The following is a 12,889-nucleotide window of genomic DNA, read 5'->3' on the forward strand; positions in this document are numbered from 1 at the left end:
GGGCCAGTCAGACTTGGCTTCAAAGTTTGGCTCTGTCAGTGACCAGCTCTGCAGCCTAAGGCTGGTGACTTCCCCTTTCTGAGCCTCAGTAGCATATCTGTAAAATGGAGGTCGCGGCGACACCTACCTCACAGGTTGCCTTGAGTCAGCGAGATAATGCACACGACAACACCCAGGGCAGGTGGTGCTCAGTGAGCAGCCTCTGTTTTAATCGCCGCACTTGCTTTCCCCGTCGAGCCGCCTCCATCTGCATTCTTATGGGAAGGAAATCTTCCACGGGTATGCACAAGAACCTGCTTCATTGTGTCTCCTCAGCTGGCTTCTGCGGGCCTCCCCGCTTGTCTGCCATCCCGCGCTAATCAGGATTTCCTGACTTCCCCCCGTTTGTCTCGGTTAATGCAGAAGGAAGGGGCTGCTGGCACAGAGGAGCCGGGCGTGGGCCGCCGCGCCTGTGATTTGAATGTCTTTACTGTAATCTAGCGAGTGTGTGGGGGGGCTTCTGTCAATACCGAGCGGCTGGCCCGCCTGAATGGGCGAATGCTGTCAGCCCGGCTGTCCCTGCCCCTGCAAATCATCCGAGCAGCCCTCGTCGGGCACCCACATTTCCCCCAACTTAAATCATCCCAGTAGTGAGCCGCCTTCACAGTGACACATTGATTCTTTGTTTAGAGCTTATTATATAGTCACAGGGGCCCTGGCTGAGAGGCTGTCCCCAGTGTACCTGGACTACCACACCCATGGTTCAGAAGGCCAGATTGGCCCTGTCATCCCCAAACGTGGCTCAGCGCAACCCAGCCAGAGCCATGACTGTGGCTATACAGGGACCACCTTCCAGTACCCCTGGCAGCCCTCGTGCACATACCACAGCATGCCTCTGAAGCTGGGGAAGAGCGTGCTTGCACTTGGGAGTCATTCAGACCTACCAGCTCTCGAACCGTGGGCAAAACATTTCACTTGCATGAGCGTCCTTTCCTCATCTGTAAAATGGGAGTCATTTATGGACGCCCCCAGCTCTGGTGAGGGTTCAGGGAGGGGAAGGTACACATTGGTCCAGAGCAAGTGCTCAGCTGGCATCGGCTCCGTCTCCCTAAACTCGTGTCTGCTTCTGGCTAACTTGAAGTGATCAGATCCCGCTAATCCTGCTGTCCCAGCTCTCCCACCCTCCTTCCCTGCCTTCCAGTAAGTAAGAATTTGGCATTCTCTAGGCTGGATATCGCACTAAGCCTTTTCCGTGTTGCCTGGGAGCTCACCCAGGTTCCTTGGCCCCCACCACAGCTGACCCCATGAGGAGGGGCCAGTAGGGACGTACTGGCTGCCCAGCGGAGGCTACAGAAGCACCCTTCAGACTTCAGAGCAAGGTTTTGGCTATGCCGCACTTTGGCCAATGACTTGGGTATTTTATTAGGAATTTGGAGGTATTTAAACAAAATGCAGAGAGGGCAGACAGCAGAAGCAGGAAGAACTACAATCCTGCAGCCTGTGGAACAAAAACCACATTCACAGAAATATAGACAAGATGAAAAGACAGAGGACAATGTACCAGATGAAGGAACAAGATAAAACCCCAGAAAAACAACTAAATGAAGTGGAGATAGGCAACCTTCCAGAAAAAGAATTCAGAACAATGATAGTGAAGATGATCCAGGACCTCGGAGAAAGAATGGAGGCAAAGATCGAGAAGATGCAAGAAACGTTTAACAAAGACCTAGAAGAATTAAAGAACAAACACCTAGAAGAATTAAAGAACAAACAAAGAGAGATGAACAATACAATAACTGAAATGAAAAATACACTAGAAGGAATCAATAGCAGAATAACTGAGGCAGATGAACGGATAAGTGATCTGGAAGACAGAAGGGTGGAATTCACTGCCGCAGAACAGAATAAAGAAAAAAGAATGAAAAGAAATGAAGACAGCCTAAGAGACCTCTGGGACAACATTAAACACAACAACATTTGCATTATAGGGGTCCCGGAAGAAGAGAGAGAGGAAGGACCTGAGAAAATATTTGAAGAGATTATAGTCGAAAACTTCCCTAACATGGGAAAGGAAATAGCCACCCAAGTCCAGGAAGTGCAGAGAGTCCCAGGCAGGATAAACCCAAGGAGAAACACACTGAGACACATAGTAATCAAATTGACAAAAAATAAAGGCAAAGAAAAATTATTGAAAGCAACAAAGGGAAAACGACAAATAACATACAAGGGAACTCCCATAAGGTTAACAGCTGATTTCTCAGCAGAAACTCTACAAGCCAGAAGGGAGTGGCATGATATATTTAAAGTGATGAAAGGGAAGAACGCACAACCAAGATTACTCTACCCGGCAAGGATCTCATTCAGATTCGATGGAAAAATCAAAAGCTTTACAGACAAGCAAAAGCTAAAAGAATTCAGCACCACCAAACCAGCTCTACAACAAATGCTAAAGGAAGTTCTCTAAGTGCGAAACACAAGAGAAGAAAAGGACCTACAAAAACAAAATCTTAAAATTTGTATGGAGACACAAAAGACCCTGAATAACCAAAGCAGTCTTGAGGGAAAAAAATGGAGCTGGAGGAATCAGACTCCCTGACTCCAGACTATACTACAAAGCTACAGTAATCAAGACAATATGGTACTGGCACAAAAACAGAAATATAGATCAATGGGACAGGATAGAAAGCCCAGAGATAAACCCACACACCTATGGTCAACTAATCTGTGACAAAGGAGGCAAGCATATGCAATGGAGAAAAGACAGTCTGTTCAATAAGCGGTGCTGGGAAAACTGGACAGCTACATGTAAAAGAATGAAATTAGAACACTCCCTAACACCATACACAAAAATAAACTCAAAATGGATTAGAGACCTAAATGTAAGACCGGACACTATAAAACTCTTAGAGGAAAACATAGGAAGAACACTCTTTGACATAAATCACAGCAGGATCTTTTTTGACCCACCTCCTAGAGTAATGAAAATAAGAACAAAAATAAACAAATGGGACCTAATGAAACTTAAAAGCCTTTGCAAAGCAAAGGAAACTACAAATAAGACAAAAAGACAGCCCTCAGAATGCGAGAAAATATTTGCAAACAAATCAATGAGCAAAGGATTAATCTCCAAAATATATAAATAGCTCATGCAGCTCAATACTAAAAAAACAAACAACCCAATGGAAAAATGGGCAGAAGACCTAAATAGACATTTCTCCAAAGAAGACATACAGATGGCCAAGAAGCACATGAAAAGTGGCTCAACATCACTAATTATTAGAGAAATGCAAATCAAAACTAGAGTGAGGTATCACCTCACACCAGTTAGAATGGGCATCATCAGGAAATCTACAAACAACAACTACTAGAGAGGGTGTGGAGAAAAGGGAACCCTCTTGCACTGTTGGTGATGGAATGTAAATTGATACAGCCACTATGGAGAAAAGTATGGAGGTTCCTTAAAAAACTAAAAGTAGAATTACCATATGACCCAGCAATCCCACTACTGGGCATATACCCAGAGAAAACCGTAATTCAAAAAGACCCATGCACCCCAGCGTTCACTGCAGCACTATTTACAATAGCCAGGTCCTGGAAGCAACATAAATGCCCATCGACAGACAAATGTATAAAGAAGATGTGGTACATGTATACAATGGAATATTACTCAGCCATAAAAAAGAACGAAATTGGGTCATTTATAGAGACGTGGATGGATCTAGAGACTATCATTCAGAGTGAAGTAAGTCAGAAAGAGAAAAACAAATATCGTATATTAACGCATATATGTGGAACCTAGAAAAATGGTACAGATGAACCAGTTTGCAGGGCAGAAATAGAGACACATGTAGAGAACAAACATATGGACACCAAGGGGGGAGAGTGGCTGGGGGGGGTAGGGGTGTGATGAATTGGGCGATTGGGATTGACATGTATACACTGATGCGTATAAAATGGATAACTAATAAGAACCTGCTGTATAAAAAAATAAAATGCAGTTGGGTTGGGACTGCTGGTGATAAATGGGGCCAGATTCTCTGGCTTTCTTTATAATATTTCTTTATTCTTAAGTTTTTAAAAATGAGTGTTGATTGGTCTGGGTGCTGTGCTGGTCACTTTCACCTACACCCGTGGTTCTCAACCTTGGCTACATTAGAGTCACCTGGGGAGTTTTAGAAACTACTGAAAAAGTGCCCTGGTGATTCTAATGCATGGCCAAGGTTGAGCATTGCTAAATACACTATCACATGCATCCCTGTTTAACCCCCCAGCTATCCCCATGTGACAAGTGGTGAGAATGGGGATCTGAGAGGTGCAGCTGTTTGCACACAGGGGCAGAGCTGGGACTGGAACCCAGCTCTGTGTCCCACTCACCCATCTGCCTCTTCCTGGAGTGACTCAGCTGTTGTCCGTTGCATGCCAGCCGTGGGGAGTAGATCAGAGCCTCCAGGAGTCTACAGTGGACTGGGAGTGGCCAACAGGCACAGGTGGTGTTGGTGTGGAGGCTTGGAGGAGGAACGTTGGCGCCCTCTTCACCTGAGGGCATCAGGTAAGGTTCTCACAGGAAGTAACGTGACGAAGGAAGCCAGAGGAGTGAGAGTGTGTAAAGTGGTTGGGGGGTGATCGACAGTCCAGAATTTCTGGAAGGGAATGAGTTATGTGGAGAAAGGTGGACAGCGTCGTAAGCAAAAAAAACATCAGCTGGGGAAGGTCACAAAGAGCCTCGAGTGTCATGCTCAGGAGTTTAGAAACCCCACCTCCGTCAACCCACAGACTTGCCTGAAGCTGTTCTATGCTGCGCAATCAGATGGCAAACAGAGTCAATAACCAGAGTTCCTATGGAGTATTAGCCTCTGAAGGGAGAGGGGAGAAGAGAAATGTGAGGCCAGGTGGGCCTCACTGGTGTATGGTGTGCGACTGGGGCCCCACGCTCAGAAAGGCCTGTGCCTGGTTTATGCTCTGCCGTCACCGTCTCGAAATTCTTAGTAATTTTACCTTCAAACTCGTGCTTTGTGAATGAAGTCCGATGGGACAGTAGAGCATGTGCAGGAGCAGAGGAGATCTGCACAGACACCCTCCTAGGAGCCTTGCCTTCCTCTTCTCACAGAGCTGCTCCAGCCCACCCAGTGTGAGTGGAGCTCACTTGCAGGGTAAGCGCGTCAGTGTCTGTGGCCGAGGCACGGGGCACTGACAGCCCCCAGAGGCCTCACTCTGCGTCAGAACCAGAACTTCTTCACACTGAGAGAAGGCAGTGGTGTTCTAGGAAGCACCAATGACCACGGAAATCTATCACATTCCTTACTCATCCTTGTGTTAGCCAACCGCTTCTTGGGAAAAGAATGACATGGAAGGAGAGGAAAAGGTGGAAAAAACGTGGTCCCTTTTCCTTTCTCATCAGTAAGCCGAAGACAGAGAGTGTTAATAAAATGTGCGTATATCAAGAACTGAAATTAAAACAGTTGAGTTAGTTTTGCGCAGCATTTCCACTGTCTGGTGAGAACAAAATACAAATGCATATATGATTTACAAAATACGATTCCACATATGTTAGCATTCAGAACTGGCATTGCATGATAAAAGCTGAACAATAAAAGCTATGCTAATAATTTAAATTCTTATTTTTTCTTTACATGGAATGACATTAAATAGCAAACTTAAAAAACACCATAAAGGGTCTAGAAAGAGACCATGAAAAAAGAAGAAAGCTTCATGTTGTAGTGCTCAGCAGCGCTTTTTCCTGCACATTCACTTTGCACTGGGTCCCCTAAATTATGTTACCAGCCTCAGCAAAACTCAGTCTCTGCCCTCAAGAAATGGTTATTTGTGCAAAATTTATTTGCTGTCATCTGTCTTAATCTTCTAAGCAACCCTAAGAGGTGGGCCAGCCTTGAGTAATTGTTGCAGATGAGGGAAGACAAGTCACTTGAGACCACGTGGCCAGTATCATCAGAGTCCAGGTTCAAGTCCAGGTCTTTCTCACCCCAAGACATGTTCTCTCCCCACCATGTTGTGTTACCTCAAATGGATCAGAGTTCTTTTTTAATTTTTTTAAAGATGGCTTTACCCCAAAAAAACCAAAACCAGCCCTCTGGTGTGCCAGTTGTCACGCTGTACTGTACTTATTTGTTCCCTGAATTAGGCAAGATTCCTTGGTAACAGGAGCTTTTCTTTTTTATTTTTGTTATGGAAAATTCAAATATATACAAAATAAATAAACTATGTATCCACTGCCCAGCTTCTGCAACCATAAACATTCTATCATTTAAAAATTTTTTAATTATGGTAAAATATACATAACATACATTTTACCACTTCAGCCATTTTTAGGTGGACAGCTCAGTGGCATGAAGTACATTCGCGCTGTTGTGCAGCCATCACCACCATGCATCTCTAGAACTTCTTTCATCTTGCAAAACTGGAAGTGTGTGGTCTTTAAGCAACAGCTCCCTGTCTCTCCCGCCAGCCCCTGGCAACCACCATTCTACTTTCGGTCCCTATGAAGTTGACAACTCTAGAGATAAGTGGAATCAGACAGTATTTGCCCTTTTGTTGCTGGCTTATTTCACTTAGCGTAATGCCTTCAAGTTTCATTCATATTGTGGCATGTGCCATAAATTCCTTCCTTTTGAAGGCTGAGTAATATTTCATTTTATGTATATTTTGTTTATCCATTCATCTGTAGACATTCGGATTGCATCCATCATTTGGCTTTTGTGAATAATGCTGCTATAAACATAACATTCTGCCATTCTCGTATCATCTCTACATACCTCCATCTACTCCCCACCCGTCATTTGATTATTGGTATTACTTGTAGGAACTGTATTTTATTCATCTTTGTATTCCCCTAACTCAGAGCCTGGCACACAATAGGTGTTTTAAAAACGTTTGGATGGATGTGAATCTTCCAAAATTATCATTTTTTTAAAATTTAAGCAAGGTCCATAAAGAGTGGACACCTCCTTTTTTCCTTAGAATTTCCGGGTAAATGTGCACATAAAATTTTGATAAAAATTAAATTTGTGAAGGAAAATAAGAATTTGATACTTTGAGTATGGATCTGCAGAACAAGGAAAGATGCCAAGGAATCTGATGGGAGATTTTATTTTTATGCCAGTACCCACAATGCTGTGGATAAAAGCCATTTATTTCTGGAAGTATCAAAAACCTTTGGAATCACCAACTTCACCTGTTAACATAGATGGACTCATTAATAATGGAATTTCCAATTGATTCCATGTGTCAAGAGGATAAACCAAGAGTAAAACTTGTCTTTCCATAACAAAGTCCTTGATAGGGTTAAGCAGCTGTGTTTAACTGTACTTCGGGTCATAGATGGAAAACTCTACTAATGCGATCTGAGCTTGAATGCTCACGGCCTGACTTGCCTGAATTAACGTCGCTATCAGTCAGTAACCCCAGCGCCTAGAGTGTCGCCCAAGAAGACAAAAGGTTTAATCCTAACAGGAGCCTAACAGGAGAACTAAATCGGCACTTCTTGTAAAGGAGGGAATTAACGAGACACCTTGCCTTCTCCCCTCCGCTGCAGAGAGCAGAGTGGGGGCAGCCATTTCAACCGCAGGAGAAGGTGGACAAGTGGGTGCAAATGGTTAGGTGTCCAGTTGGTTCCATGACAGAAGGAGCACCTCCTTCACGACGCCTCGCCTACTCCCTCCCGGGAGTTGTTTGTCTCCGAGGGGCTGGTACTCTGAGTGTCCACTAGGAGAACATGAGGGGCTCCCACTTTAAAGAGAACGCTTGTGCTCCCCAGCAGGTGTCCAAGCGCAAGCAAAGCTGAGGCCCCAGAGAAAACCCAAGTCTATAGCAGACCGTGCGTGAGATGGCTGAGCTCTGGAGGCCACCTCGTATTAAACCCCGACTCTGCCATGTGCGGGTCATGTGACCTCAGGCAAGGTACCCTACCTGCTGTTCTGTAAGGATCAGGTGAACCGTGATCATTGTCATTTCCTTAGAAGGTGAGTTGTGCAGGGGAATGCGCCCTCTGTGCCTGCTGCCGGTCAGACCTTTATACATGACTCTGAGTGACAGTGCAGGGTTAGGGTAGAACAGTTGCCCCGAATGGGTGGGAACGGCTCACCTAACTGACTCACCCTTCCAGACTCCACTGAACGTGCCGACTTCTCATATGTCCGCACCCGCTGCCCTGCAAGGACCAGCCTTTTCCTCTCTGACTCCAGTGCGTATTTTGCCACCCAGCCCAGCAGCACGACACTGTAGCCAGTACTTGTTTCCATGTCCAACTGACACTGCTGATGTTGTTCTTTAAGCTCTCTGCGGAAAGAGCCCCCCTTGTCGACGTTTCCCCTGAGTCTTTCCCATCCGTGCCCATGTCCTTCTGTTCGTTTTTATGGCGCAGACATCTGACCAGGGGATGTCATCTCCATTAAGTAGACAACAGGCCCCCAAATGTTCTTGTCTGCCCAAAGATGAGATTCTTTCTGCTCTCCTACAGCTAAAGCCTGCCTCAGGCTACTCTTCCATGCAAATTCGGTTGCAGACTCTCTTGAATTCATTGGTCTCTCGGCAGATTTCTCCTTCCTGGCAACACTGGGCCAAAGCTCCAGGAGTGAATGCTAACAGCTCCAATGAGCATTTCCTCTGAGCAGCTCTAAACTCCCTGGACATAAGCGTCACTCAGCCTGGCCTCGTACTCTGAGACCTCTCCACCATCAGACTAAGCGGTGTCTCAGCCACACAGAGATCGCAGGGCTCATGTGACAGGAGCCAGGCCAAGCACATTCTGCAGCTCTTTAACCAAAATCCTCGAGCTTCTACCTGGGGGCTGGCTGCTGCACTGTCCCCAGGGAGTATAGTGATGCGTCCAGCAGGGCCTCTGCCCTCTCGAGCTTCTGGTCACAGGGACACCACTGAAGATTACCCAGCACGCAGGGTGCACAAGGCACTGTGGGAGCACTGAGTAGGGGTGAGTGACTGCCGCACACAGGCCTGTGTTTAAAGCATGACAGTCCAGGTGGAAGGAGTAGAACTGGCAAAAGCACGGAAGAAAGTGGGAAAGGACGTGGCCTGTGATTAGGAGACACCTCTGAAGCATAAGATGTACGGGGGAGCATAGGAAAGTGACACAAAAGGACTCTGGAAAAGCGAGGACTCTCTCAGCTTAGGAAAGGTTTGTTTGCCTGACTAAGGAGCAAGGACTTGTTCTTTCCTCCCCCGCACAGGAGCTCGCGTGTGTGACACTTGCTGTTAGACAAACGGGGACTGTTCTTGCCCCCATGAAGCTTATAGTCTAGTGCAAGAATTAAATAATCACAAAAATGTAACATCTCCACCATCAAAGTTCTTGAGTAGGATAGTGACATGATCCAATATGCATTTTAGAAATCACTCTGGCCAGAAGGATTGAAGTGGACGGGGAGGAATGAAACAAGAGAGGGACATGAAGCTGAACGTCCACCATGGCAGTCAGGCCCGTGCCAAGGGATAGAGAGCAGGGGACAGACAGATGAGACGTTGCAGTGGGAAAATGGGAAAGACTAGGGAATTGATAGGTCTGCTGTGAGTAGCTATGGATAATGATAACTTCAGAAAGAAAAAAAGATTTAGAGTGCAGTCCAAATGGGATAGTAATTGGGAGTTTTGGCCATTCTGAGTTTGAGGTTCTGGTGGGCCATTCAGGTGGAGATGGAGACATATGGGTTTGGGACAAGAGACGTCTGAGCTGATGGTGTTTATCAGGAGTGATCAGTGTACGGGTGACACTGTGCTCGTGGATGAGGCCTCCTGGAGAGAGAATTAATTGCCCTGCTGTGGTTCCAAGGGTGAGGAGCGACACTTCTAGGCCACAGGAATGGAATTCCAGGTGGGCTTCTGTTGGTTCTCACTAGCTGATCTTTCCACTGTTCAGCAAGGAAGGTATAAATCCATGCCAAAGTAATAAATGTCATGAAAACCCTTTTTCCTGAGGAACTGGTGTGTATTTTTTCCTCACAGACAATATAACATTTGCATTGTTCCCTTCTTGCTTCGGTGGCAGCCAGGAAGCTCAGAGCTAATTTTGTAACTGAATTTTAGAAACCATATAGGATCTGCATATCCAGATACTATTTTCCCAAATAAATACGTTTTACATATTTATGTATTCTCCAGCGCTGATTTTTTTTCTTTGTTTTAGGTGCTCATGTAAGCTGCCTCAGATTCTTTGTAAAATTAGGTGAGGTGTAACTGTATAAAAATAAACATTCCCTTCACCCTAGTATTTTAGGGTCATCCTTATCACCCTTGAGCAGTAGGTCTGCCCAGTTGCTGAGCTAATATTGGCTGGATTTAAGCAGGAGGGACTCTTGGAATTTACAGCCGCTACACAGTAACTTTAACACTCACCTAACTCATTAAAGCAGGATAAAAGTAGAGCTTCAAACATCTGTGTTTGCCACCAAGTCTGTGAAGGGAGAGGTACCTTTAATTTAGTTCAACATGTAAAAGTCTGATCTTTCAGAATTGAGAATACACTGTTGAAATTAAAGACTTGTCTGTGTAGATGAGTACCACATACCTTCAAAGGAGGAGTGAGGTGCTGACTACAAAGATGGGTGGTTTTTTAAGCTCAGGGTGTCTCTTCTTGACTCATAAAGTGTAGTCCTCATCAAGCAGCGTAAGCACAAAGTTGACTGGATGATAAATCTTATTTTTGATCATCCCTGGTTTTTAATATAATTAATTATTTTAAAATTATAACTCGCTACTGGTTAAGCTCACTCTGTAAATAGTTTCCACACTGCGTTCCACGGCTGGTGCCTTAGGGACTGCAAAGGGGCAAGTGGGGGGCGGGGTACCACCCAGCAAGGAGAGCCCAGCCTCCATTCCTGCCCCCAGCCCTCCCAGAGCAGCTGGGCTGTTGAATGCGGCAGGTCTCCTTCTGCCTAAGGTGCTGTCCAGAGAAAGAGTTCCTCTCCTGAAAGTGAAAAGAAGAGTTTGGAAATTATCCCCCCCGAAGGGCACATGCCACTAACTTGCTGTTGGGGTGTGCCTGTGGCTGATATGGAAGGGGCGGGGTGGGGTTTGGAATACTGCCTTTGGTTCCCACCCTGCCTCTACCCTACGACCTTGGGAGATGTCTTTTCCTCTCTGAAATAACCTCCTCATCCAGAGTAGAATGCCATCGAGCATAACAGCCACTTCACAGGTAAGTGAGGATTAGATAAATCAGCAGATGTAGGAGTGCCACCTAACAGAGTTCAAGCACTGATCTCTCTCACTCCATCCCTCTAACCCTCCTCTCCCCGTCTCATCTCTGTCTCCCAGGAGGAGCCAATCACCTTTTGCGAGGAAGCCTTCGTGTCCCACTATCGCTCCGGAGCCATGAGGCAGTTCCTGCAGAACGCCACACAGCTGCAGCTCTTCAAACAGGTGCCCGGCACCCTCGCCTGTTCTGCACCTGGGTCCCTGGTGGGGTTTCTGCAGCTGCCTCCACTCTAAGCACTGAGGCTGCAGGCATGGGGGGAACGCAGGCCTCAGCCCAGAGAGGCCCAGAGTCTGGGGAGGGAGATTGGGTGAGAAGGGAGCTCAGCCACCAGACGGAGCCTTTGCAAATATGCCATGCAGGTTTATAAGTTATCATAAACACGCAGCGAGTTTTTCAGAAACTCGCCTTTTTAAGCTCACAATTCCAAAGACCCTTTCCTGTCTTGGTTCTTTGGTCATCTACTAAGGAGCCCAGCTGAACGTCCTTTCCCCGTTCCTTTGCACTAGCTGTTACGCTTTTGTTCTTTCTTTGTATAGTTTATCGATGGTAGATTAGACCTTCTCAATTCCGGTGAGGGCTTCAGTGATGTTTTTGAAGAGGAGATCAACATGGGCGAGTATGCTGGTGAGGGCATTTCGTTTTTCTTTCTGAGCTGTGGGCTGTCTGTGGGATTGGGGTGTGTTCGCTAGGAGCGGCAATGACTTCTTTTTTCCTTCACTGGGGATTAGAGAGACTGATTGCAACCTTGGCCTTGAAGTGTTGGAATTCCTCTTCATGTTCTGATGAGAGGCACACTGGCCCATCTGAAGTCCTCTGTGCTGGGGTCACTTGCTTCTCCTGGGTGGGCGAAGTCTAGGTAACGTAGTGGCCTGCATGATGCAATGGAAAGCACATGAGGAATCGAATTAGGACACCAGGATTCACTGCCCAGCAGTGAGAACTTGGTCGAGTCACTTCACCTCTTTCAGCTGAAGTGTTCTTATCTGTGCATGGAGTGTAACGCTGCCTACCTCACAGGAGTCCTGTTGAGATTAAATCAGAGACCCCAAGGAAAGGTTTGTGCAGTCGCCCAGGACAGACCCTGGCAGAGGATCGCAGCTTAGTCGATGTTTCTTTAAAATGTGAAGATCATCGTGGGTGCCCTGTCTCTGCAGGCCTTTAGAACCAGAGGAATCATCCTCTCATTTTTCAAAGGAGGCATCTGAGGCCCAGAGAAATGTTAGTGGCTGACCCTGCCTCCTGAATCCCAATCTGGCTGCCTTTCCAAGACCCAAAGCCTCAGTCTCTGTCAGCAAAATAAAACTAAATGCAAAACAATAATAATGACACTGCTAGCCCCCTCTTATTGCTGGGCGTGTGTCTGGTCTCGACTGAGCTGATAATCCAACTGGCAGTCCATAAACTCATAGAGCCAGGTGTGATCTCACCTACAGACCCCTTTGTCAGGCCCTACCAGCCTGTGCTGCATGGAGAGCACAGTAATCAATAAAACTGGTGTGTGAGTCGTTGATGAGCATTTCCTGGACATCTACTGTGTCCACAGCCCTGTACAGTAAGAATGGGGGGCCCAGTTCTGCCCTCAGGGAACTTTTAGACTGATGGAAGAAAGCTCATAACTAAAGACAAATACAGACTAAGCCACTGCAGGAAAAGGAGCAGACGCGGGGTTTTGTGCGGGTAGAGCAG

General features: G+C 46.3%; 1 protein-coding gene across 8 annotated transcripts in view; it reads left to right on the forward strand.

Annotated features, from left to right (window-relative positions):
- DENND1A (DENN domain containing 1A) overlaps positions 1–12,889 on the forward strand; it is a 541,250-nt gene that overhangs the window by 461,413 nt on the left and 66,948 nt on the right. For all 8 annotated transcript variants that reach the window (XM_067743355.1, XM_067743356.1, XM_067743357.1 and 5 more), the window contains 2 exons: positions 11,263–11,367; positions 11,740–11,827. In XM_067743355.1, coding sequence (XP_067599456.1) covers positions 11,263–11,367; positions 11,740–11,827 — 193 coding nt within the window. The remainder of the gene's footprint in view (positions 1–11,262; positions 11,368–11,739; positions 11,828–12,889) is intronic.

The sequence above is a fragment of the Pseudorca crassidens genome, chromosome 7 (genome assembly GCF_039906515.1).
Source record: "Pseudorca crassidens isolate mPseCra1 chromosome 7, mPseCra1.hap1, whole genome shotgun sequence".
NCBI lineage: Eukaryota > Metazoa > Chordata > Mammalia > Artiodactyla > Delphinidae > Pseudorca > Pseudorca crassidens.